The 27,151-nt window shown below is 48.4% G+C and overlaps 2 protein-coding genes and 2 non-coding genes across 17 annotated transcripts in view; 3 read left to right on the top strand and 1 right to left on the bottom strand.

The window, feature by feature from the left end:
* PBRM1 (polybromo 1) overlaps window positions 1-2,019 on the bottom strand; it is a 338,709-nt gene extending 336,690 nt beyond the window's left edge. For 6 of the 14 annotated variants that reach the window (XM_069206071.1, XM_069206077.1, XM_069206075.1 and 3 more), the window contains exon 1: window positions 1,804-2,000. The gene's annotated coding sequence lies outside the window, so the exon portion shown is untranslated. Of the gene's footprint in view, window positions 1-1,803 lie in introns of all 14 variants that reach the window. The other 8 variants (XM_069206070.1, XM_069206076.1, XM_069206073.1 and 5 more) reach the window with 3 other exon arrangements.
* A 139-nt stretch (window positions 2,020-2,158) lies between these two features.
* GNL3 (G protein nucleolar 3) overlaps window positions 2,159-27,151 on the top strand; it is a 40,839-nt gene continuing 15,846 nt past the window's right edge. The window contains exons 1-12 of the mRNA XM_069206085.1: window positions 2,159-2,287; window positions 4,856-4,914; window positions 5,159-5,299; window positions 6,224-6,337; window positions 8,403-8,486; window positions 13,059-13,194; window positions 20,675-20,772; window positions 21,233-21,371; window positions 24,218-24,305; window positions 24,903-25,077; window positions 25,744-25,886; window positions 26,971-27,107. Of these exons, the coding sequence (XP_069062186.1) occupies window positions 2,275-2,287; window positions 4,856-4,914; window positions 5,159-5,299; window positions 6,224-6,337; window positions 8,403-8,486; window positions 13,059-13,194; window positions 20,675-20,772; window positions 21,233-21,371; window positions 24,218-24,305; window positions 24,903-25,077; window positions 25,744-25,886; window positions 26,971-27,107 (1,327 nt within the window). The 5' untranslated portion in view covers window positions 2,159-2,274. The remainder of the gene's footprint in view (window positions 2,288-4,855; window positions 4,915-5,158; window positions 5,300-6,223; window positions 6,338-8,402; window positions 8,487-13,058; window positions 13,195-20,674; window positions 20,773-21,232; window positions 21,372-24,217; window positions 24,306-24,902; window positions 25,078-25,743; window positions 25,887-26,970; window positions 27,108-27,151) is intronic.
* LOC138260608 (small nucleolar RNA SNORD19) lies at window positions 14,406-14,480 on the top strand. The gene has a single exon (XR_011198913.1). It is a non-coding gene; the product is annotated as a small nucleolar RNA SNORD19 (small nucleolar RNA).
* Window positions 25,222-25,291, top strand: LOC138260609 (small nucleolar RNA SNORD19). Its single transcript, XR_011198914.1, has one exon. It is a non-coding gene; the product is annotated as a small nucleolar RNA SNORD19 (small nucleolar RNA).

Below are 27,151 nucleotides of genomic sequence, written 5' to 3'. Positions count from 1 at the left end.
CCAATGTATGGCTATGTACCACTGCATGGAACTCCAGGGGGTCAGGAAGGGGCTGCTGGAGGCAGAGTTCACAGAGTGAAACTAAGAAACCGCAGCAGCCACAGGGCTGGAGAGGGGGTTGGTGCAGAGGCACAGGGCCATCGCTACCGAATGGCGACTACGAAGGGGCTGCGCTAAGACACTGCTTTAATGGGGTGCTGTAGGTTCTATAACGCTAATGCGGTGTGCAGCAGACAGTTCAAAAATAGGGTGCAGCAGGACTTTTCTTAATGGGGAGGTGCAGCAAGCACAGATCTAATGGAGGGGTGCAGCAGACACAAGACACACAGAGGGGCGTAGCAGGCACACAACAAACAGAGGGGGTGCAGCGGGCACATCGCTAACGAGGGATGTAGTAGGCACAGGTCTAACAAGGGGTGCAGCAGACAGCCCTAATGAGGGGGTGCAACAGGCAAAGGTCTAGTTAAGTGGTGCAACAGGCACAGGCCTGATGAGGGGTGCGGCGGGCACAGGCCCGATGAGGGGATGCAGGGGGCACAGGCCCGGTAAGGGGGTGCAGGGAGGCACAGGCCTGGTAAGGGGGTGCAGGGAGGCACAGGCCTGGTAAGGGGGTGCAGGGAGGCACAGGCCTGGTAAGGGGGTGCAGGGAGGCACAGGCCTGGTAAGGGGGTGCAGGGAGGCACAGGCCTGGTGAGGGGGTGCAGGGAGGCACAGGCCTGGTGAGGGGGTGCAGGGAGGCACAGGTCTGGTGAGGGGGTGCAGGGAGGCACAGGTCTGATGAAGGGGTGCAGGGAGGCACAGGTCTGATGGGGGGGTGCAGGGAGGCACAGGTCTGATGGGGGGTGCAGGAGGCACAGGTCTGATGGGGGGTGCAGGAGGCACAGGTCTGATGGGGGGTGCAGGAGGCACAGGTCTGATGGGGGGTGCAGGGGGCACAGGTCTGATGAGGGGGTGCAGGAGGGGGCACAGGTCTGATGAGGGGGTGCAGGAGGGGGCACAGGTCTGATGTTGGGGTGCAGGGCGCACATGTCTGATGAGGGGGTGCAGGGCGCACATGTCTGATGAGGGGGTGCAGGGAGGCACAGGTCTGATGAAGGGGTGCAGGGGGCACAGGTCTGATGAGGGGGTGCAGGGAGGCACAGGTCTGATGAGGGGGTGCAGGGAGGCACAGGTCTGATGAGGGGGTGCAGGGGGCACATGTCTGATGAGGGGGTACATGTCTGATGAGGGGGTGCAGGGGGCACAGGTCTGATGGGGGGTGCAGGGGGCACAGGTCTGATGGGGGGTGCAGGGGGCACAGGTCTGATGGGGGGTGCAGGGGGCACAGCTCTGATGTTGGGGTGCAGGGGCACAGCTCTGATGTTGGGGTGCAGGGGGCACAGCTCTGATGTTGGGGTGCAGGGGGCACAGCTCTGATGTTGGGGTGCAGGGGGCACAGCTCTGATGTTGGGGTGCAGGGGGCACAGCTCTGATGTTGGGGTGCAGGGGGCACAGCTCTGATGTTGGGGTGCAGGGGGCACAGCTCTGATGTTGGGGTGCAGGGGGCACAGCTCTGATGTTGGGGTGCAGGGGGCACAGCTCTGATGTTGGGGTGCAGGGGCACAGCTCTGGGGGGGGGACACTATAGAGAGAGCAGGAGCCACAGCTGGGAAGGGAATGAGAAGCGGAGCGCTGCCGGGGGGGGGGGGGGGGCTGGTAGTTGACAGGTCCCGGGGTGACAGCTGGACGGAGTGGGGGGGGCAGTAGGGGGAGGGTAACCAGAGCACCCCCGAGGCTCCGGTCTAGGGGAGCCCCGGCACTCACCGAGCGCCGCCTCCAGCTCCGCTGCTTCCAGCCCGGGAGCTGCTGCCACGGTGCAGGGGGCGGGGGGGGCCGCCACGACTTCGGGGGGGGCGCGGACTCCGCTCCGGTCTCGGCAGCTCCGGGGCAGGCAGAGGACAATGGACGCTACTCACACCCAGTGCGCGCCGCCATCTTAGCCAACAGCAGCGAAGCGCGGCAGGGGGCGGGGCCTCCCGCCGCAGCCAATCGGAGCTCGTACCAAGAGACGTCCTGTCGTAGACGCACAGCGGAGGCAGGTGGACGCTACTCGCACCCGCGAGCGCCTCCGTTCTCGCACCCGATTGGACGGCAGGATGATGCGTGCCGGAAGTAGAGGTTGAGTTTCCCGGGGTCAGACGGACGTGACGTCGGAGGGCGAGGACTCTGTGCTGCGTCCACCCTCTCTCGTGCTCCATCTTGTCCGCGCCGCACGTGGGGAGCGAGGCCGGAGCCATGAAGCGGCCCAGTGAGTGCGGGGGTCGGGGAGAGCTGGGGGAGGACACGGGATACCGGGGGTGCCGCGAGGGGACAGCGGCGTCCGTGGCCTGGGGCTCGCTTCACCCCCCCAGGAGCCCGCAGGGGCCGCGCAGAGCCCAGGCCGCCGCTCCCCTCCGGCGGGGGTTGGAGACGGGTCACCGCACGCGCCCCCGACGGCCGCGCACACTCCCCGTCAGCCGGGCCCGCTGCTCCCGGCCGCCGAGCGGCGCCTTCTCCCCCCGGAGGGTCCCTCGCGGACGTTGGGTTCAGCGCGCCCGGGGCCGGCGGGAGCCTGACCCGTCACTCTGAGGTAAGTGGTCCCCGCGACGCCCCCTCCAGGCCCCGCACGCGCTTCACGAGGCCCCACGAGGCCGAACTCCCTGCGCCCGGGCCGAGGAGCGTGTGACCTCTGTACCCGCCGATCTTCTCTTCCGAGGAGATGAATAAACCCTGCATTGGTGTAACTTGCGAATAGCCCCTTCCCACTCTGCCTCCGCTGTAGCCGAGGGTGTGCGCCTTGCGGTGAAACCCCCGAGCTGCTCTCCGTCCGTTTTATATCAAACTCCCCAACCTTCCCCTAATCTTAGAAGAGAGATTTGCTGAAATAACCTCCGGGGGGGGGGTTAGCACATCCCCTGAAACCACATCTTCTTCCTGTGAGCACAAGCCGCTTCCATGTTCCCTGATGTGATTTCACCCACCTCGCCCAGACCTTGTCAGCTACAGCCGCAAGTGAGCATCCCCGTCCCTCCCAGATCCTTGAAAAACGTCTCATTATCAAACCCTTGGCTTGTCAGTATAAACTGTCCTGGTTCTTTTGCAATGGAGTTCGTCCTTTCTCTGGCAACGCTGGCTTTCCGACTGCACAATATCCCTATTTCGAAGATACCGACGTTCTGTCTGGAGAGAACCTGGAATTAACCGGCATACCAATAGCTCTTACAATCAGTCACAGTCTTTGTAAAGTACGGCTACTTGCTTGTGAGGGTCTCAAGGACAATCTCTAAGACATGGGCTCTCCTGGGCCCTTGGACTCCTGCGATTTCCAGCATCTAAGGGGAGCCCACATCCGGGAGCTTATATTGACACGTTTTCCAATCTCTTTTGCTGGGGGCTTCACGTTCAACAGGCTGATGGACATCTTAGTATCTATATCTGCGGTCAGGGTAACTGTGCCCTCCAGAGTAGGTCACATGCATTCTGCTTTTAGTCAACCCTTTTCCTCCTCCTGAAGAGATTATGTAATCAGCTGCTACTTGCTTGTGTCCATTCAGAAGAACTTGGTTGGTTCAGTTGTTTGAGTTTAGTCAGCTCCTAATGCTCCCACCCCCATCCCATTCAGAGCCGATACAGAACCCTAGGATGTGCTACTCTCAGGTTCCTTACTTGCTAAACAAATCCCTCCCTTCGCTACTTTGGTGACCCCCCCCCCCCCCCCCCCCCCCATTTCAATGGCTTGTGATCCTGGGACACACATGTCGTCTGTTTCCTTTGTATTTTCTCCCTCCTGTTAGAAGTGTAATTGAGCGTGCATGCAGTCTTACAGAAGACCTTCCTCAACTTACCAAACTCTTCCAGGTGCCCTCCTAACTTTTTTGGGAGCCTCCTTTAGTTGCTCAGTACCTGGGTCGTCTTTAATTGGAAGCACTTCTCTTCCCCAGGATTTCTGGAAGCCTGCTGGGAGTGTTCATCAATGTGTCTAAGTGCCTCAAAGTTCTTTTTTCTTTATCAAAAGTTTTGCGCTGTTCCATCAAGTGGGGGCCAAGAATTAATGACTTGGTGGTTGTCTCAACAGATTTCCTCGTTGAATTTCACACAAAACGTTGCTTCCCGGTACAGAAAAAAATATTATATTTGGCAGAAATGTAAAACTTGACTGGCTTATGTTTTTTGTGATTTGGTTTAACTCCTTTCAGCCGTTTTTGAGAAGTTAGGCTTTAAAGAGGTGCTTAGTTTACGCTTCTAGGGGTACAAAATTAGCATATCTGGACATTGTTCATGCATGTGTCACTGAAAATATAAAAAAACCTAGGGCCTCCTGATTGACAGGGGATACTTTTTTCTCATCAGTCATTTTAGTACTGCAGAAGCACCTTTTTGTTTTAACACTGAGTGTTACTTGCACCCCAGACTTCAGTGATATGTTAACAGTGCACATGACTTTCAGTATGCACAACCACACTTGCTTCCCGAGCTTTTGTTAATTCCCGTTCTATGCATCCAAGCGTGTTCACACAGTGAATCTATGCTGTATACGACCAATGTGTTATCAACAATGTTATTTGAAATGTCACCAGTGATACATCCTTCAAAAGAGCATGATCGATGTAATATATGAAGTCATACGCACGCCACAGCAGGGATGCAATTTATGGTTTGCTAAGTGAACTATAACTTGTGATTTCTAGGTTTTGTTTAAATCTAAATTCAAGACTTAACTATGACACATTTTTCTGTGGGTTTTTTTTGTGTGCATTTATTATCAGGGCGAGATGGGAACAAAGCTAATGTACAGTATATGCACCACACTAAAATAACAATTTTTCTATTTCTCTAGAGTTGAGGAAGGCGAGTAAACGCATGTCCTGTAGCAAGCGGTTTAAAATCCAGAAAAAGGTAAATCTGCTTCTTGTGCTTGCTCCTTTCGTGACTTTAGGCGGGACCCCTTTCCCCATTCTCACCAGCAAATTGAAATACAAGGGTTGATAGCTGTGTTTTCAACCTTTTTTGTGGCAAAGCCTGCTGGCCCTGACTCACAAAACTGAACTACCCTTACAGCATGTTAAGAGCCCACTGACCATTTGTAATAACTAAACTGACGTTTAGCAATTCCGTATTTTTGTTGTTTGTTCCATAAAAGGTCCGAGAGCACAACCGAAAGCTTCGAAAGGAGGCAAAGAAAAAAGGGGGCCCCAAAAGAGCAAAGAAAGACCCTGGAATTCCAAATGACGCCCCCTTCAAGGAAGAAGTACTGAGAGAAGCCGAGCTGAGAAGACAGAGGGTGAGAATCGGGGGGGGGGGGTCTTTTGCTTTTTGGGTATCTTTAATGAACATCCTGGCCTCCTCCTTAATTTATACAATGGTGACTGTAAAAAAATATATAAACCATGATCAAGGACTCTGAAAGCTTCTCTGATTATGCCAGTGCTACTACTATAGTAGGGCTTGAATACTTGCATCCGCATGTGTAAAGGTTATTATGGCTTCTGTGGGTTTGTGTAGAACAGTCTGTTTTTAAGGCCTGTAGGTTTTGGCAATTGATTCATTTCATTCAACTTGCATCCCCCTTGTCAAAGTGGGGTGTGTGCGTGGTGTTCCTTTTGTGGGGAGTGCCAATGAGTTACTGGAATGCATTGTCACCCCTACAGTTAAACTACTTTGTTCTGTTGGCTGAAGTGTTTTTGACACTGTGACAAGCAATAATGTCATCTTTGCTTGGGCGGGTGTAGCTATCGCATTCTTCTAGAAACGTGGTACAGCCCGTACCACAGTGTGCACTAACTTGTGGTTGAATATGTTAAAACAGTAGAAGTGGGACAATAGCAGAACTTATGTGTAAATTTAAGCACCCAGTGGAATCTTTTGCTGGATTATCATAGGGTAGTTGTTTACACGGTTAGGGTCTCAGGGCTATTTCCCTGCTCCCATATTTACCATTTCTCCTTAGTGCTTATAGTGGCACATGTCATTTGGGGCAATAAACATTTTCTAATACAGTCTTAACTTAGCCTGAGTTGTCCCTGCCCATGATGGGAAATATATTGTGTGTATTGAGCCGGTCTCTCTAGTGAGTGGCCAGACCAGTAGTAAGCTTGATACAGCCTCTTTCACATATGATGGCGCCTGTGAGACATTCCTGCTTCTTTACAGTCATGTTAAGCGTGTTCGTGTTTTCGTTAACAGGTGATGTTTTTCTTTCCATTAGCTCGAAGAGCTAAAACAAAAACAAAAGCTTGAGCGACAGCAGGAGCAAGCAAAGAAAAGAAAAGCAGATGGTAAGAAGAAAGACTCTGCGACCAAGAAAGAACCACAGAAGCCGGTACGCTAGGCCTGCACTTTCACACTTGTAATGCGTAATGCGTCAGTACTTTGGGGTAAACAACTGACGTTCCAGGTCATGTCACCCACCTCTCCTGGGACAACTCTGCATGAATTGTCAATGTGGCATTCTGATTTAAATACTCAGCTGGAGAGAGCTTGTGTTTTCAGTAACTTACGACTGTTTTTCAGGAGGTGGTGGTGATTGCCAATTTCAAATGTATGCATTTAAAAACTTGTGTATGAAGCCAAAGCCTGGAGAACGTGGCCCATTTTTGGCTGTATTGTTAGTTTTAGACCAAAAAGTTTGGGAGAACGACATGGAACCCTAGATTATTGCTGAATACCCTAGCACAGGGATACTCAGAGTACGGCGTGCAGGCCTCATGCGCCACCTCTGACCTTTACGTGCAGCCCCTCTGACCTTTACGTGCGGCCCCTGGGGCAACAGGAGCACTAGGCAGCTGTTTGCTCGACTCCTCCCTAACAAATATTAAATACACACACAATCATTTATTTCAAACTTAATTGGTGTTAAAGATAGGAAGTAGGGACTCCTGCACTTAACTGTAGAAACGCCTTCATTTTTAAAGACATCTTGCAGCATAAGTGTAGAACTAAGACAGTCTCTTCAAAATTAATTACGTGTATTTAGTTAACATGCAGAAGCTTTTCACCTTACTACAATTTATTTTATCAGTGCACTGAGAAGTATTCATTTTAAAGTGATAGCTTTCAAACATAAATTTGGAAACATTTCCCTTACCCCGAGAACACCACCAATAGTAAATTAAAGAGGCAAGTCACTTGGTATGTGGCCTTTATGGGTGGCCTGGGTTCCTATCATACATAAACATTATAGTTTATTGAATCAAACATAGAAGCAGATTTTGTGCAGCGCACACCACAAATCATGTATTTTTGAGGTCATCTTAAATGTGATAATGCAGAAAAAGGAGGGAAAGTGGCACTAAACAATTGCCTAGGATAGCAAAATTTGGAAAAGTGGGTGAGCCGGGATTAATTCCAGGTTTTCTGGTTTCCCATTGTTTATTTCACCCACTAGAGGTATATCCTTTGCTTCCCCTACACCAGTGGTCTTCAAACTTTTTTAACCCTCCCCCCCCCCCCCCCCCCCACCATTAAAAACAAATAAATAAGAATCATTGGGGCCCCCTCAAATTTTTTTCCGATTATTTTAGAAAGATGGCAATGTTTAAATAGGTCTAAACCTATTTAACATTGCAGTTAAATACTGTTACCTTTTTAAAACTGCAATAACATGCTTCTGCTTAAAACAAATGCATGTTATCTGGTAGTTATCTGTGTTGTGAAAGATTTTGCTTGACATTGGGTGTAACTCTTGACTATCAAATCTGTGCAGGTATTGATGGTGAACCCATGTCAAACTCAGAATCCTTAGCAGCTGTTACCTTCACTTGCATCCGTGCAGAATCTCTTCTGCACAATGGTTAGAGCGGCAGACCCTGATGCAGAGATCTGGACCGGGACCATAGTTCAATTCCCACCTAGGCGGGTCTTGGGCTCAATTCCCTTGGACCAGATAATTCTTGTCTCTGTGCCTAGTCTAATTAATGTGTACCACTCTGAAACTCTGGGCAGTGGCTTGCTCAATCTCTATAGCGGCCCTGACAGCGCTTGGGTGCCTGGCTTCACCCTGGGGGTGCACAGGAGTGGGCACCTCACAGGGAAAAGGCCAGGAGGTGTTCCACATCGGTATACATACAGCGCCTTGAGACCCTAACAGGTGAGTAGTGCGCTATACAAGTGCGAAGTTTACAGTTTTACAGTTTCTTGTTTGCTTGTTGTGCATTTACTCTGCCTCTGCAGTGCATGTCGTAACTCCTAGTGGCTCTCACACTGAGCTTCGTGCTTGCTTCAAGGTGGCTCTGACCTGTCCTTTAAATTTTGCAGTCCATTTTCACTTCTCTGTACTTCTATTTCTCATGCCCACTTGTCCCTTCGGTTCTATGAGCCCCTCTTGCAGTCCATTTCACGACTGGGTTGTGCTTCTGTTTCTAATATCCAGTTTTCTCTGGTTCTAGGAGCCTTGCAGCAGGAAGCCGACGACGAGCACCCGGGATCATGATAAACATTCTCCGGCTTTCTTTTGCATGGAACTGAACAAGGTGAGCTGTGATTGGGGAGAGGGGGTGAGAGGGAGATTCATGAAACTGTCAGGTCAACAGCCAGTAGTTTGCTGTGCATTTTTCAAGAGAGCTGGAGTGAAATCTAGAAGGAAATGTCTGAAAAGATGGGAGAGGGGTCAGCAGTGAACTCTGGTGTGCTGCAGCAATGCTAAAGCAGATCTTTTCAGTGGTAGTGCCAGTGGGGCCATTATGCATGCCCCTGGTTTAATATGCCCCATAATTGTGGATGAGGACAGTGCCCTCCCACCCCCCAAAAAAAATGTATCCCCACATTCTGTAGGTGTAGAGCCACATGGTGATGTGAAGTTGAATGAGGACCAGACTTTGCTTAGAAATTCAAGGGGGGCCTTGACTGGCCTTCATTAGAGTTCCATTTGGTGGAGGGTGGGAGTGAGAAGTGGGACTGTTTCGATTATTTAAGGTGAGGAATAGGAAGCCCAAATCGGCCTGGGGTCTCCAACTTCCAAAGACATGCTGGCCCAGACGACACTTCCGAAATGCAGCAACTGCTGTACCTGAGCAGCCAACTGATAGGGCTGGTGCCACTGCACAAGCCTGCCGTGCAAGCTCCATTCTGCAGTCCCTGTTTCAAGGCAGAGATTCTGCTGGGCCACTACATGAGCAAGACTGGTGTTGAGAGGTCAGGCACATGAACAGCACCTGCCGCACCAGAAGAATTGCAACACCAACCAGGAGGCAAACGCAAGGCTTTGTTTCAAAAGGATCAGCAGGCTACAGTGTGCAGACAGGTCTGTCATGTTGGTTTAAAACTTTTTGAAAAATGACTGCAAAAAGGCACTAAATTGAGTTATACATTTTTCAAGGTATGTGCTCACAGTATACTCGATATGGTAGCAATTGGATATCTCCCACTGCAGTAAGAGGTAATTCCTCAAGGAAGAGAGTGTGATGCCCTACTGATTATCTTAACTGAGATTGCAACACTGTGTTCGCCTTCTTGTTTATCTTTTTAGTCTTTGGTTTTTTCATTGTAATACAAGTGTTTTCTTTTAACTAAAAGATGAACACTGGGCTGGAAAGTATTTTGTGTGTGTTATAAGCCTAACCCCACACAAGCCCCCCCTCAACATGATTTCCCTGAGAAGCCTCTGACTTTGCCCTCACTACCCTGAAAGTGAAGTGTGGAGAGGGTCCAGTTTGCAGCAAATTACATCACCCACCAAGGTTGGAGGCCTCAGTAACCCATGTCTGCCTGCCTTGTAAGGACCCCCCCAACACACACACAAACACACGCGAGGCATCAGTAAATGCTGCTAAGTTTCGTCATTTTACCATTGACGTTTATGGTGAGAAGCGGGCACATCCAAACGTGAATTTTGATTAGACCATTGGTTACTAGTCAGTAGTCCACACCGCAAAATTGTCATGAATTCCTTATCCTACCTTGGGTTTTAGCAGGTAGACTGAGTACCTCTGAATTTCAATTAGCGTGGTATCCGGAAAGCCAGAATTTCATCATTTTGGGGGGATTTTCACTCCCATTTTATAGATTCCCTGCTTAATAATTTTCAGATGTTCGCTGCTGATTCACTGACCTATAGCTATCCTTCCTAGTCACTGCTTGTCCATTGCCCTGTATCTGTCCTTCACTGTACCTTCCTAGTCACTGCTAGTTCATTCCCCTGTATCTGTCCTTCCTCCCTGTACCTTCATTACTGCTTGTCGATTGCCCCGTATGTGTCCTTCCACACCGTACCTTACTTGTCACTGCTTGTTCATTTCCTGGAGTCTGGCCATCCTCGCCGTACCGCCCTGGTCATTGCTGGTTCATTGCCCTGTATCTGTCCTTCGCTGTACCTTCCTGTAAGGAAATGCCTCCTTGGCATGGTTACCCACTGACTTTTTGCCTTTGCTGATGCTATGTTTTGAATTGAAAGTGTGCTGAGGCCTGCTAACCAGGCCCCAGCGTTCTTTCCCTAACCTGTACTTTTGATTTCACAATTGGCACACCCTGGCATCCAGATAAGTCCCTTGTAACTGGTACCTCTGGTACCGAGGGCCCTGATGCCAGGGAAGGTCTCTAAGGGCTGCAGCATATATTATGCCACCCTAGAGACCCCTCACTCAGCACAGACACACTGCTTACCAGCTTGTGTGTGCTGGTGAGAACAAAATGAGTACGTCGACATGGCACTCCCCTCAGGGTGCCATGCCAGCCTCTCACTGCCTATGCAGTATAGGTAAGACACCCCTCTAGCAGGCCTTACAGCCCTAAGGCAGGGTGCACTATACCATAGGTGAGGGCACCAGTGCATGACCACTGTGCCCCTACAGTGTCTAAGCAAAACCTTAGACATTGTAAGTGCAGGGTAGCCATAAGAGTATATGGTCTGGGAGTCTGTTTTACACGAACTCCACAGCACCATAATGGCTACACTGAAAACTGGGAAGTTTGGTATCAAACTTCTCAGCACAATAAATGCGCACTGATGCCAGTGTACATTTTATTGTAAAATACACCACAGAGGGCACCTTAGAGGTGCCCCCTGAAACTTAACCGACTATCTGTGTAGGCTGACTAGTTCCAGCAGCCTGCCACACTAGACATGTTGCTGGCCCCATGGGGAGAGTGCCTTTGTCACTCTGAGGCCAGTAACAAAGCCTGCACTGGGTGGAGATGCTAACACCTCCCCCAGGCAGGAGCTGTAACACCTGGCGGTGAGCCTCAAAGGCTCACCCCTTTGTCACAGCACCGCAGGACACTCCAGCTAGTGGAGTTGTCCGGCCCCGGCCCCCACTTTTGGCGGCAAGGCCGGAGAAAATAATGAGAATAACAAGGAGTCGTCACTGGCCAGTCAGGACAGCCCCTAAGGTGTCCTGAGGTGACTAACTTTTAGAAATCCTCCATCTTGCAGATGGAGGATTCCCCCAATAGGATTAGGGATGTGACCCCCTCCCCCTGGGAGGAGGCACAAAGAGGGTGTACCCACCCTCCGGGCTAGTAGCAATTGGCTACTAACCCCCCAGACCTAAACACGCCCTTAAATTTAGTATTTAAGGGCTCTCCCTGAACCTAGAAATTAGATTCCTGCAACTACAAGAAGGACTGCCTAGCTGACAAACCCCTGCAGAGGAAGAACAGAAGACAACAACTGCCTTGGCTCCAGAAACTCACCGGCCTGTCTCCTGCCTTCCAAAGAACTCTGCTCCAGCGACGCCTTCCAAAGGGACCAGCGACCTCTGAATCCTCTGAGGACTGCCCTGCTTCGAAAAAGACAAGAAACTCCTGAGGACAGCGGACCTGCTCCAAAAGAACTGCAACTTTGTTACAAGGAGCAGATTTAAAGACCCCTGCAACTCCCCGCAAGAAGCGTGAGACTTGCAACACTGCACCCGGCGACCCCGACTCGACTGGTGGAGAACAACCAACTCAGGGAGGACCCTCCGGCGACTCTACGACTGTGAGTAACCAAAGTTGTCCACCCTGAGCCCCCACAGGGACGCCTGCAGAGGGAATCCCCAGGCTCCCCCTGACCGCGACTGTATGAACTCCATTTCCCGACTGCTGGAAAAGACCCTGCACCCCCAGCCCCTAAAGAAACGGAACTTCTGTGCAGGAGTGACCCCCAAGAGACCCTCTCCCTTGCCCAGGTGGTGGCTACCCCGAGGAGCCCCCCCCCTTGCCTGCCTGCATCGCTGAAGAGACCCCTTGGTCTCCCATTGAAACCTGAAGGAAACCCGACGCGTGTTTGCACACTGCACCCGGCCGCCCCCGCGCTGCTGAGGGTGTACTTTCTGTGCTACTTTGTGCGCCCCCCCCCGGTGCCCTACAAAACCCCCCTGGTCTGCCCTCCGAAGACGCGGGTACTTACCTGCTGGCAGACTGGAACCGGGGCACCCCCTTCTCTCCATTGAAGCCTATGCGTTTTGGGCACCACTTTGAACTCTGCACCTGACCCGCCCTGAGCTGCTGGTGTGGTAACTTTGGGGTTGCTCTGAACCCCCAACGGTGGGCTACCTTGGACCAAGAACTGAACCCTGTAAGTGTCTTACTTACCTGGTAAAACTAACAAAAACTTACCTCCCCCAGGAACTGTGAAAATTGCACTAAGTGTCCACTTTTAAAATAGCTATTTGTGAATAACTTGAAAAGTATACATGCAATTGAAATGATTCAAAGTTCCTAATGTACTTACCTGCAATACCTTTCAAACAAGATATTACATGTTAAATTTGAACCTGTGGTTCTTAAAATAAATTAAGAAAAGATATTTTTCTATAACAAAACCTATTGGCTGGATTTGTCTCTGAGTGTGTGTACCTCATTTATTGTCTGTGTATGTACAACAAATGCTTAACACCACTCCTTGGATAAGCCTACTGCTCGACCACACTACCACAAAATAGAGCATTAGTATTATCTCTTTTTACCACTATTTTACCTCTAAGGGGAACCCTTGGACTCTGTGCATGCTATTCCTTACTTTGAAATAGCACATACAGAGCCAACTTCCTCATCACTGATTGGGTACATTGTGAGCACAGCATGGCCTGATATGTTCTAGCTAACCGCATTTTTTTGTTTTTTAGGTGATGAAAGATGCAGATGTCGTCCTGGAGGTGCTGGATGCTAGAGATCCCCTTGGCTGCAGGTGCCCTCAGTTGGAGCAGGCAGTTATGCATGCAGCAGGAAGCAAGAAGCTAGTCTTGATTCTAAATAAAATTGGTGAGTAGAATTAATTACTGGCCATGTAATGTAAATGTGCTGGGTATTCAGTGCACTCCCTTTTGTGCACATGGTGTCAGCAGCTCACGTTTCCCAATGATCTCATGCACACACTTGTGTCCGTGTGGTGCCAGCAGCTTGTTTCCCAGTGATCACGTGCATACCCATTTCTCCATGTGATGTCACCACCTCCTGTTTCACTGTGATGCCATGCAGTACCAGCAGCTAGTGATCCCTTGGGATTCTCGCTGTTTGATAACTGCACAGGATGTATCTGGAAGTTGGAAGATTGCCGGCAAAAGGAAGGGCTAACCAGTTGCAGTGCTTGTACTAGGTTTCCTAAATCCTAGTTTATCCTTCTAGTGCTCAGCCGGGGGGACATTACAAGGGTTTGTACTTCTGACTGCTTAACCAGTTGCGTGGCTGATGCTCAATGCAGCTGGTATTTTCAGTTAAGAAACAGCTGCATATGTATTCAGAGACAAAACTGTAAACTCTCTTGTGCTTTGAAATGTTGCTGTTGGTCCAGCCGAGTGAGTGGGTGATGTGGAGAGTTGCTTGAGTCAGGTTGGTGAGTTGTTGAGTCCAAGGTTTTCGATCAGGGTGGTGGATTTGTCATTGGGGTTCTCCTAGTGGAAGTTGAGGTCTCCCAGGAGGATGTAATCCTTGTATGTGTGGGTGTTAGTGCTGTCGAGGTCGGTGATGGTGTTGCAGAACGGGGGGTGCGGTCCTGGAGGTCTTTAAATGGGGGTCCCTCTGCGTGTGGTGTTGGGGTTGGTCCCGATCCGAAGGTGGTGGAGTTCTATGGTGGGCTGTGAATTTTCGGAGTGGGTGGAGACGATGGCAATGCCTACTCCTGGTCTGGTCGGTCAGTGCGGTCCTTGCGTTTAATCTTGTATCCGTCAGGGATTGCTGTGGCGATGTTTGGGGCAGATGGGAGGGGGGCTGTTAAACCATCCTTCCGTGAGGAAGGCAACATCAGAGGAGGACGAGGAGCTTCCATATCTCAACGGCATGCTTGTGTTCGGAGCGGGTGTTGATGAGGATGCAGCTGCAGTGGTTGAGTCATGCTCCGTGGGCTCCTGGTGCTCAGTGAAAGGGCAAGCCGGATGTTAGACTGAGCCATGCTACCAGTGCACATATTTATGCTTCAGTTTTACCAAATGTGGTTGTATATTGCATAGGGAGTGTGGCTGTAAAATGTAGGTTGAGAGAAATGATGACATCTAAAACGATCTGAAAATCCACTGAAGACCGTCAGATCCAACTCTGATCTCTCACAGGCTCCATAATGCAGTATCCACTGATTACGTTTGAGCACAGAAGTTGTACAGTTCGATGGCATCTGTCGCTGTAGATACACATGTTGTGCATAGCCCGCCATCTGGTGTTGGGTCGGAGTGTTACAAGTTTTTCTTCGAAGAAGTCTTTCGAGTCACGGGACCGAGGGACTCCTCCTCTTTGTCTCCATTGCGCATGGGCGTCGACTCCATCTTCGATTGTTTTCTTTCCGCCATCGGGTTCGGACGTGTTCCTTTCGCTCCGGGTTTCGGAACGGAAAGTTAGCTCTAAAATCGGAAAATTACGTCGGTATTGTTGCGTTCGGGATCGGGTTAGATAGCATCGAATCGATACGATAACATCTCTGTTGCCCTTCGGGGTAGTTTTCGATCCCCCGTCGGGGCCTGGTCTGCCCGACCGCGTGTGACATCGACGCTGATGGAACGGACCCCGTTCCGATTCTGTCCTAAATGACACAACAAATACCCATATACAGACCAACATTCGGTCTGTAACCTGTGTCTGTCGCCCGAGCACAGGGAAGAAACTTGTGAGGCCTGTCGTGCGTTCCGGTCCCGAAAAACGCTCCGTGACCGCCGAGCCAGAAGACTGCAAATGGCGTCCACGCCAACAGGACACCGAGATTTCGAGGAACAAGAAGAAGTAGAAGCCTTCTCGACCCATGACTCGGACGAATTCGACGACCATGAAACAGTGAGTAAGACGTCGAAGATAGCACATAAGAAAACTGACAAGGCCCAGGGAACGCCACTGCCATCAGGCCATGGCTCAACCCATAAAATAGGTGACCGACCATCGGCACGAAGAAGGCCGAAATAGTGCCGAGATCGTCCGACTCGGGTCGAGACACAGGCATCCAGCCATCTCGGGACCGAGATAGTGCTGCCGACAAAGATCGACACTGAGATAGCGGAGCCGAAGCTGCTCGACGCAGAGACAGCGGCACCGAGGAGGATCGACGCCGAGAGGGTTCGACTCCGAAAAAGAGAAGTCGCCTCAGAGCCGAAAAAGAGCGTGGACATAGTTTCGGTGCCAAAACGACCCGCAACCGAGCCAACTATCGGTTCCTATTCAGAGGAACAATCACTGTCCTCTCAAATGCGAAAGCATAGATTCGAGGAGGAATTACAATCCACCGAGGTGGACCACACTCAAAAACTGATTTTTATACAGAGTGGAACAGGGAAAATAAGCACCCATCCCCCTATTAGGAGGAAGAGGAGACTTGAATTCCAACAAGAACAAGCACCACAAACAAAACTGGTGAAGAAGGTAACTCCGCCACCCTCTCCTCCACCTGTAGCTCACATTTCACCGGCACAGACTCCGCCACATTCACTGGCTCACACCACCTTAAGCCAAGGTGACCAGGACCAAGATGCTTGGGACTTATACGACGCCCCAGTGTCGGACAACAGTCCAGAGGCGTATCCTACAAAGCCCTCACCACCAGAAGACAGCACAGCATATTCACAAGTGGTGGCTAGAGCAGCAGAGTTCCACAACGTGTCTCTACACTCTGAGCCTGTCGAGGATGACTTCCTCTTCAACACCCTCTCTTCCACACATAGCACCTACCAAAGCCTGCCTATGCTCCCAGGAATGCGAAGGCACGCAAAGGACATATTCAAAGAGCCTGTCAAGAGTAGGGCGATAACACCGAGGGTGGAAAAGAAATATAAAGCACCTCCCACAGACCCAGCTTTCATCACCTCACAACTGCCACCAGATTCGGTTGTGGTAGGGGCAGCTCGCAAGAGACAAACTCTCACACATCGGGCGATGCACCACCCCCAGATAAGGAGAGCCGCAAGTTCGATGCAGCCGGTAAAAGGGTCGCAGTACAGGCTGCAAACCAGTGGCGCATCGCTAACTCAAGCGCTCCTAGCGCGATATGACAGAGCCCACTGGGATGAGATGCAACACCTCATTGAGCATCTACCCACAGAACTACAAAAGAGGGCGAAACAAGTGGTTGAGGAGGGCCAAAACATCTCCAATAACCAGATACGCTCCTCTATGGACGCAGCGGACACAGCAGCAAGAACAATTAACACTGCAGTAACCATACGAAGGCACGCGTGGCTACGAACATCTGGTTTTAAACCAGAGATACAGCAGGCGGTGCTCAATCTGCCATTCAATGAGCAACAATTGTTCGGACCTGAAGTGGACTCTGCAATTGAGAAGCTAAAAAAGGACACTGACACTGCAAAAGCCATGGGCGCGCTCTACTCCCCGCAGAGCAGAGGCATTTTCAACACCTTCCGCAAGACAACCTTTAGAGGGGGGTTTCGGGGTCAAGCCACACAAGCCAGTACCTCACATTCAACACCGTCCACCTACCAGGGACAGTACCAAAGGGGAGGCTTTCAGGGCCAATACAGAGGGGGACAATTCCCTAGAAGCAGGGGAAAAATTCAAGGCCCCAAAACACCTACAACCAAACAGTGACTCACACGTCACTCATCCCCTCCACACAACACCAGTGGGGGGGAAGAATAAGTCAGTATTACCAAGAGTGGGAGAAAATAACAACAGACACTTGGGTCTTAGCAATTATCCAACATGGTTATTGCATAGAATTTCTACAAATCCCTCCAAACGTACCACCAAAAACACAGAATATATCAAAACAACATTCGGACCTCCTAGAAATAGAAGTTCAAGCATTACTGCAAAAGAACGCAATAGAACTGGTACCAGATACACAAACAAATACAGGGGTTTACTCACTGTACTTTCTAATACCAAAGAAGGACAAAACACAGACCAATCCTAGACCTCAGAACACTAAACACATACATCAAATCAGAACACTTTCACATGGTTGCGCTACAGGAAGTGTTACCATTGCTAAAGCAAAAAGATTACATGACAACCTTAGATCTCAAAGACGCGTATTTCCACATACCAATACATCCGTCGCACAGGAAATACCTACGGTTCGTATTCAAAGGAATACATTACCAATTCAAAGTATTGCCGTTCGGTTTAACAACTGCACCAAGAGTCTTCACAAAATACCTAGCAGTAGTGGCTGCACACATCAGAAGGCAGCAAATACACGTATTCCCGTATCTAGACGACTGGCTAATCAAGACTGACTCACTGACAGGGTGCTCACACCACACAGATCCGGTCATACAAACCCTCTACAAACTCGGTTTCACCATCAACTATGCGAAATCACACATTCTGCCGTGCAAAGTACAATACCTAGGAGCGACAATAGACACAACGAGGGGAATAGCCACTCCGTCCACAAAGGGTTCAAAATTTCCAAAAGATTATACAACGCATGTATCCAACACAAAAAATACAGGCGCAAATGATATCACAACTCCTAGGCATGATGTCCTCATGCATAGCCATTGTCCCGAACGCAAAACTACACATGAGGCCCTTACAACAGTGCCTAGCATCACAATGGTCACAAGCACAGGGTCGCCTTCTAGATCTGGTGTTAATAGACCGCCTAACATACCTCTCGCTTCTATGGTGGAACAATATAAATTTAAACAAAGGGCGGCCTTTCCAAGACCCAGTGCCACAATACGTGATAACAGATGCTTCCATGACAGGGTGGGGAGCACACCTCAATCAACACAGCATACAAGGACAATGGGATGTACATCAAAGAAAGCTGCATATAAATCACCTCGAACTACTAGCAGTTTTCAAAGCATTAAAAGCATTTCAACCAATCATAACTCACAAATACATTCTTGTCAAAACGGACAACATGACAACAATGTATTATCTAAACAAACAGGGGAGGGGACACACTCGACACAGCTGTGCCTTCTGGCACAAAAAATATGGCAATGGGCAATTCACAACCACATTCGCCTAATAGCACAGTTTATTCCAGGGATCCAGAATCAACTTGCAGACAATCTCTCTCGATCACCAACAGGTCCACGAATGGGAAATTCACCCCCAAATTCTAAACACTTACTTCAAACGTTGGGGAACACCTCAAATAGACTTATTTGCAACAAAGGAGAACGCAAAATGCCAAAACTTCGCATCCAGATACCCGCACAGGCAGTCTCAAGGCAATGCCCTATGGATGAACTGGTCAGGGATATTTGCGTACGCTTTTCCCCCGCTCCCTCTCCTTCCATATCTAGTAAACAAATTGAGTCAAAACAAACTCAAACTCATACTGATAGCACCAACATGGGCAAGGCAACCATGGTACACAACACTGCTAGACCTATCAGTAGTACCCCACGTCAAGTTGCCCAACAGGCCAGATCTGTTAACACAACACAAACAGATCAGGCATCCAAACCCAGCATCGCTGAATCTAGCAATCTGGCTCCTGAAATCCTAGAATTCGGACACTTAAACCTCACACAAGAATATATGGAAGTTATAAAGCAAGCTAGAAGACCATCCACTAGACACTGCTATGCAAGCAAATGGAAAAGGTTTGTTTGCTACTGCCATCATAATCAGATTCAACCATTACACGCATCTCCAAAGGATGTAGTGGGTTACTTACTACACTTACAAAAATCGAACCTGGCCTTCTCTTCCATTAAAATACACCTCGCAGCAATATCTGCATACCTGCAGATTACCCATTCAACTTCACTATTTAGGATACCTGTCATTAAAGCGTTTATGGAAGGCCTCAAAAGAATTATACCACCAAGGACATCACCCGTTCCTTCATGGAACCTCAACATCGTCTTAACAAGACTCATGGGTCCACCATTTGAACCTATGCATTCTTGCGAAATACAATTCCTAACCTGGAAAGTTGCATTTCTCATCGCCATCACATCTCTAAGAAGAGTAAGTGAAATTCAGGCGTTTACAATACAAGAACCTTTTATCCAACTACACAAAAATAAAGTAGTCCTAAGGACCAATCCAACATTTTTGCCAAAGGTTATTTCACCGTTCCACCTAAATCAGACGGTAGAGCTACCAGTGTTCTTCCCACAGCCAGATTCCATAGCTGAAAGGGCACTACATACATTAGACGTCAAAAGAGCACTAATGTACTACATCGACAGAACTAAAAACATCAGAAAAACTAAACAACTGTTTATTGCATTTCAAAAACCTCACGCAGGAAACCCAATATCGAAACAGGGTATAGCCAGATGGATAGTTAAGTGCATCCAAATCTGCTACCTAAAAGCAAAAAGACAACTGCCCATTACACCAAGGGCACACTCAACCAGAAAGAAAGGCGCTACCATGGCCTTCCTAGGGAATATTCCAATGCACGAAATATGTAAGGCAGCCACATGGTCTACGCCTCACACATTTACCAAGCACTACTGTGTAGATGTGCTATCCGCACAACAAGCCACAGTAGGTCAAGCCATACTAAGAACCTTATTTCAGACTACTTCCACTCCTACAGGCTGAGCCACCGCTTTTGGGGAGATAACTGCTTACTAGTCTATGCACAACATGTGTATCTACAGCGACAGATGCCATCGAACTGAAAATGTCACTTACCCAGTGTACATCTGTTCGTGGCATCAGTCGCTGAAGATTCACATGTGCCCACCCACCTCCCCGGGAGCCTGTAGCCATTTGGAAGTTAGCTTCAACTTTGTACATTTGTAAATATATTAAATCTTAAATAGGTACATACTTATTCACTCCATTGCATGGGCACTATTACTAGCATACACAACTCCTACCTCACCCTCTGCGGGGAAAACAATCGAAGATGGAGTCGACGCCCATGCGCAATGGAGACAAAGAGGAGGAGTCCCTCGGTCTCGTGACTCGAAAGACTTCTTCGAAGAAAAACAACTTGTAACACTCCGACCCAACACCAGATGGCGGGCTATGCACAACATGTGAATCTTCAGCGACTGATGCCACGAACAGATGTACTCTGGGTAAGTGACATTTTCATTTTGGCTCATCTTTGAAGCAAAGCAAAAGAAAGTTGTGCTGTGTGATTGGTCAGTAAAAGTTCACATTTAAACAGGGGTATGAAATATTTGATGCAACTGTCTAACTTGGAAAAGTCTTAGCCGACCACGAGGACGTACAAGGTGCAGAGGAGGAACAATCCTAGCCAGTTCCTAGACTGCAGATAAAAGCAACAGTCATAGATTCCACACTGGCACCACCATCGACATGTAAACAGATTTTTCCAGTGTTGATTTGTGATGGCACTGATTTTTGTTCTCAGATTTGGTACCAAAAGAGATTCTTGACAAGTGGCTGGACTGTCTGAAAGAGTTTCCAACGGTTGCCTTCAAATGTGCAACTCGGCTGCAAGACCGAAATGTGAGTGTTGTCTCTGTGGTGGGCTTTATCAGGGATGTTTATTCATGTATAAGTAAAGGTGAGGGCAGAAGATGTTACACTTTTGTATATTATTAGAGACCCATCGCCAGTTTACTTGGCTGTAAATTTTGTTTAGCTCAGTTTATTACATGTGTGGCGGTGAGGCAGTTGTTCTCCACGATACCCTTTGAATAGTGCAGCACACAGCTGTTTCTTGCTGGCCCCAATTGCAGGCTTACATTCCGGTTGCTAATATAATTAGTGTAATGAATACAGACCTCTGCAGCTCTTGAGTTAGGCCTACCCACCCCTTCTGCCACTCACCGCCCAGGGGTGTAGAAGCAGACTTGAGTTGCACCTACAAATGTAATTGGCTATCTTGCTGTACATTGTTTGAGCTGAATTCCTTTGTGTTACTGGTCCTTCTTGTAATAAGTTTTTTTTTTTTCCCTCCTAAAAGCAAGAGGTGAAGCGGAAGGTTAAAGAAGGTTGTGTTGAAGTTTCAAGAGGCAACACCTGCCTTGGCGATGAGACGCTGATGAATCTCCTGCATGGATACAGCACCAACCCTGAGCAAGTCCTTAAAGTAGCGGTGGTGGGTAAGGGCTTTATGACCTTCTACATCTGCTCAGACCCCAGAATGTTGGGTTTTTATTCTTAATGATAATGATGCCAGGCGTACTATCGGGTGGCGGTTTTAAATGCATGAAGTCAAGAAACGAATGTGCTTGCTGGCAAACGCTTCTCTTTTGATCACCTAAACACTGTTTTTAGGACCTTTTCCCCTAGGTAACAGCAAGAGTCCATGTAGGCCAAGCGTAATGGCTGTCGTGTCCAAAATGGTGTCTTGATCCTGAGACCACAACATCGCCACCTGAAGATTCACTGTCCATAATTGGGTTATCACATCTCTTGTCTGCTCTTGACCCAATGCTTTTTTTTTTTCTTCTTTTTTTTTTTATTCCAATACATCAGGCCACAGTTAGCAGGAGTGTAGAAGAACTTCAGCAAACCTTGAATAGTTTGGAAAAACTGAACTAACCTACCCTGTTCAAATCATTTTTGCAAATGTCTTATGTTCCCAAAACAACTATTCAGTTGTGTCCAGACACAATGTTCTGTAATCCAGAGTCTCAGACCCTGGGGGCCTCATCCCCTCGGGGGTCCATCTTACTTTGAAAGAGGAGGGTATGCCCACTCTCCTCCCTCAGTCAATGTCCTGGGGACCTCAAGCAGGGAACATGTTATGTGCTCACCCACAGGGAGCAGAAAGCAGCTCTGCTGCGTGAGAGTACGCAAGTTTTGTTGTCCCCTCTCTCGCTGAAAGGGAAATGCAGGATCTAAAGAACTTCTCCCATGGGGTACTAGCACTGCTGGCTCCTGTCGCGTACCGGGATTGGTGTTGGCTGAGTAGCAGGCGGGGTCACTGAGCTCACCCTGCACGAGCGACAGGAGCTGTTCATTTATTGGCTTTTTGGGCCTGATGGAGTAGAGGCACCGCCAAGCATTTTTCCCCAGTAACACAAACATCAAGTCTCCTGGGTCGTTAAATCCAGAACACCAGAAGAGCTTACAGATTCTTTAGAAGCACTACAAGCTGGAGATGTATGTTCCTCAGCAGGAGTGTAAGAACCGCCAGTGTTTGGCCTTATGCTGATCTTTGTGACCAGAAAAATATATATCCATTTTTTTTAGGGCTTTATTGAAAACATTGTCACTATTAGTAATTGTAATGAAATATACATTTGATTGTGATTATTGGTAACTTTTAGATAAAGCCAGTAGGCCCTGCCCCTTTATTGTTGCAGAACCTCACACCACGAATAACGATGGATCTTACAAAGGCAATGAAAATTCAGTTAAAATGAACGTAATGGGTAAAAATGTCAGTTAAAATGTACTTTTAAATCACTGATTCATCAGTTATTGTTAGTTCTCAAGTAACTTTAACTTGTACCCTCGCTGTGCACTGCTAATCAAACTGACACACTACATCCCTCGTGACATGTTCTATGACAGCGGTTCCCAGCCTGTGGTCCGTGGCCCTTAAGGGGTCTGTGACCCATTCCCTGGATGTCTGCCGGGCTAGCTGGCAGGAAGGCACTTCTCCAGCTGGGGCCTCTCCACAGAAACATTGTGTCTTTATATTTATTACTTTATTTGTGCAGTACTTTAAAAGCACTGTAAAGTTCCTTGTACATCCAGCTTTCAGACAAAAAGGAAAACCTAACGGTAACTGGTGATAATGTACCTGCTGTGGCTGCATACACACTGCACAACTTAGACATGTTTTTTTAATTTTCAGTCTTTCATTATCCTTATGCTGCTAAAAAAAAAAAAAAATTTGCTTTCATAGAAATACATTCTTATTTTTAACTTCAAGGCGAGCCACTTATGTTCTGAATCCTGGGTTTGTGCTTGTCCAGACCAAGCACTCTTAGAAAATGCCAACTAGTGTGGATGACGTGAATCCTACACCTTGTGGTCCCCTGTAAAGTCCTCTGACACCCTACACTGTTATGAGAGGTGCTCTAAACAAATTAAATACATGTGACAGAGAAGCCGTGGAGAGATAAGGCCCTTATGGTTCACACCTAGTTTCCCCACCACATTTATGTGAAAAAGCGTGCTCAGATCTTTTGTACATAAAAAATAAAAACAAATTGCTTGGGAAATGAATCTGACCTAAGGATTCAGCTTTCCTAAATAAAACCAAACATTAAAGTTTGTCGCCGAGATGCAGCGCCAACCTTCCCATTGCATTATTTTCAATTTTTGCATATTTATTTCAATATAAAATAGGTAGGTCTTCAGTAATTCGAGTTTTTGTTAGGTCTATACTTTGTGTATTTTTTGTGAATTACTGTTTTAATGTTTTTAATTCAAATCGTACAAATTGCTTGGGGTTCCCCGGCTTCCAATAGTGATTCAGTGGGGTCCTCAGGAGTCAGAGTTGGGAACCAATGCTCTTTGACATCAATGGTAACATGACTGAAATGACAATTATGACGAGACTGCATGGCAGGGATGTGAATTAGTTAAGTATGTGAGGTAAAGTTACTTGAGATAACGAACTACAACTAATGAATTTCAGTGATTTTGTTAATTTGAAGCACTTTGCTTTAACTGACATTTTAACTCACCTAGAACATCCCGCACACACAACTGTGGTTTTGCATAATTTTCACTGTTTTGGCTGTTACACCCTGTGGCCTTGCATCTGTTTCTTGCAGACCTGACCTGTTGCTCATGTATCCAGGTTGTCTTGGAGTGCTCCGCTATACAGTGCCGGGGCTATCGTACACAGCCAGTTGGTGCACTCACGTGGCCCATGCAGGAACTACCACCTACTGTTTTGGTTGAGATATTGATGCTTATTTTGCTGACAGTTTGTTATATCAGCTTTATTTTAACTTTTCCTAATGTTGGTTTCCCTTTTATGCAGGTTTTCCTAATGTGGGGAAAAGCAGCTTAATAAATAGCCTGAAACAAATGCGTGCCTGCAACGCGGGGCCAGCGAGAGGCATGACGAAGTAAGGGTCTATTGTTGGGATCCCTGTCCACTATGGGTCTGTGCTGTGTGGCAGTTCCAGCTTTACTCTAAAGAGGTTCTGGGGGAGGGGGGGGCGGGGCGCGAGAGAAGCTGCCAACCATAGTCTCTTCCTGTCCTCCTGACCGTTGCAGAGCTAGTCAAGCCCTTCAGTGCTCTCCATCCCCTTTATCCTGTTCTCGAGGTTTCATAATATCTAGTAACATTCCCTGTTGGATATTGTCCCTCCTTGGAACACTCAGACTTCAACCTTTGCTTCGTAGGCAGCGACAGACAGACATGCTGCTCTAATACACAATCTCCTCTCAATCTTCCAATCTGTTGAGTGTTCTTTCTAATCTAAACTCAAAGCATTTACATGGCTTGAGCCAGCAACATAACTGCTGCCTTGGTGCACTCGTACTACACAGTGTGGCTTCAGATTCTCCAGATCACTTCTATAATTACTCCCCCATCATTCCGGACAGGACTCCGAGGAGTCTCCTTTCTGGATCCCCATGCTTTATGAAGCTGTTCTCTTTGTAAAAGTGATCCATTCCATGCCTTGTAAAATACATATTTTCTCTGCTTCTCCCTGCAGGTGTGCTCAGGAAGTGAATATCGATAAACAAATCAAACTGTTGGACAGCCCAAGCATTGTGGCCGCCTCCTCGAACAGTGCTGTAGCCCTTTGCCTCCGAAGCGCCTTTGATACTAGTGAGGCTGACCTCCCAGGTGCTGTTGATGCTCTGCTCAAGCATTGCCCTAAGCAACAGGTAAGCGGCACAATCTACGGCATGGTCTGTCTGTCCACGCTGGATGGGAGACTGCATACTGTGAGCCTTTAAGTGCACTGCTATGTCCCCCTTTTTAAAGCTGTCTGAATGTTTGTTTCCTCTGGTTCACATTTTCCATGTGGTGAGAAATGATGAGATCAGCATTGTCTGAAATACTGAAGACTTCAGATCCAACTCTGATCTTGCCATGTGAACAGTGAGATTCCGACCCGTCCACTGCCCGTGTGGGTGCAGCTGGGCTTGTACATCTCTTCCCAATTGTAATTCCACCACAGTTTAGACTCACTCTGGCAGTGCTCCATTGTGATACTTCCTGCCAGGCCTCTTGTGCACATCTCCGTATCTCTCCACACTCCTCTGCTTCTTGGCTTGTTGCAGTGTCTTGTGCACTTCTCCCTCCACACTCCTCTGCTTCTTGGCTTGTTGCAGTGTCTTGTGCACATCTCCGTATCTCTCCACACTCCTCTGCTTCTTGGCTTGTTGCAGTGTCTTGTGCACTTCTCCGTATCCCTCCACACTCCTCTGCTTCTTGGCTTGTTGCAGTGTCTTGTGCTTTTCTCTGTATCCTTCCACACTGCACTGCTTCTTGGCTTGTTGCAGTGTCTTGTGAACTGCGATCCATAACTTGTTTTTTGTTTTTTCTAGGTGATGTTACAGTACAGTATTGCTGATTACAGGAGTTCGCCAGAATTCTTAGTTCTACTTGCTCAGAAGAAAGGGATGTTGGGAAAAGGAGGCATCCCTGATACTGCAAGTGCAGCTCGATGGCTTCTCTGCGATTGGATCGGGTAAATTGATTATAACCTTGCTGCTGCATGATACTAGTCCACATGGCCGTAGAATGTAAGGCTCAATTCCTTGCAAAGAAACAAGTGATTCCCAAAATTGTCACAGTTAAACTCCATAGGATGGGCTGGTGGGACACCTCCAAATCGATCACCCCGCTTATAGGCTGATGGGGTCTCACCTACCAGCAGCTGACTGAGCCGACAGCCCCACCCATTGCATGCCATCTGTTAGTGCTATTGCCACACGTTTGCTTGCTTCATGTTCGATGCATTGCCGTCCTTTTTATTGGCATCGGCCCCTCCCTGGCAGTCTGCAGCATCCTTTTGATTGGATGACTTGTATTGTTCCATTGATCACGTTAAGGGAACTGCTAATTTTATCTCTTAACTCAGAGTGCAGGTGCTTTTCTGGCTGTCTGCCATGTATGCTGCTCCGACCCGTCCTTAATACCTGTTCTCCGCCCCCAGCCCCTGTAGTAAAGTACCAGAGTTAACGTGATCAGTGTCAGATTATTAGTTTTGGTAATGGTAAACATTTTCCAGGTTTGTTTTTGTTTGTAAGTAATGGCTAAAAAGTTGATGGTGACTAACGAGGGTAATACATGATGAGTGAAACATTGTCTGAAACACTGAAGACTTCAGATCCAACTCTGAGTTTACCCTGAGTGCAAAAAGATGCAGTCACCTTCTGCCATGGCGTGTGTGTGTGTGTGTGTTGGTGGAATTGTGCTTTGGCTGAATGCTGTCCAGGTTTGGGGTAGTCTGGCCTGGAGATTGTGCAGTATCATTAGATTGGTGCTCACCAAGCACAGGCTGTACCCTGCTAGGAGCATCACAGCTGCTGGACACAATCCTGCTGTGAGACTCTGGGCACACGCATAGAAGGCGGTGCCCAGGTGAGTTCATGGCAGAAGCGCCTCCAGATAGTTCAAGGCTTGAATTGCTTCGGGAGCTGCCAGTTTCGGAAGAGTCCGGCTGAGAAGCAGACTTTCTGCAGGTCTATCCTTGGAGCATGGTGACTCTGTCTGTGCTGCTAATTCCCTTTGTAGTAGTGAGGTTTATTGCTTGATGCTTTGTTTTCTAGTGCCAAAGTGAGCTATCACTCCCAGCTGCCTCCTTCCTCCACGCAGCACCCAGGTTTTAGCCAAGCGGTGATTGAGCAGATGTGCCAGGGTGTCAACATGAAAGAACTGGAAGAGAAAAACAAAGACACTGTTAAAGGTACGCCCAACTTGCTGCGAACACTTCTTCCCCAGAGTCATGTA

This window comes from Pleurodeles waltl, chromosome 9 (assembly GCF_031143425.1).
Source record: "Pleurodeles waltl isolate 20211129_DDA chromosome 9, aPleWal1.hap1.20221129, whole genome shotgun sequence".
Lineage (NCBI taxonomy): Eukaryota > Metazoa > Chordata > Amphibia > Caudata > Salamandridae > Pleurodeles > Pleurodeles waltl.
This window is presented reverse-complemented; position numbering and strand designations above follow the sequence as displayed.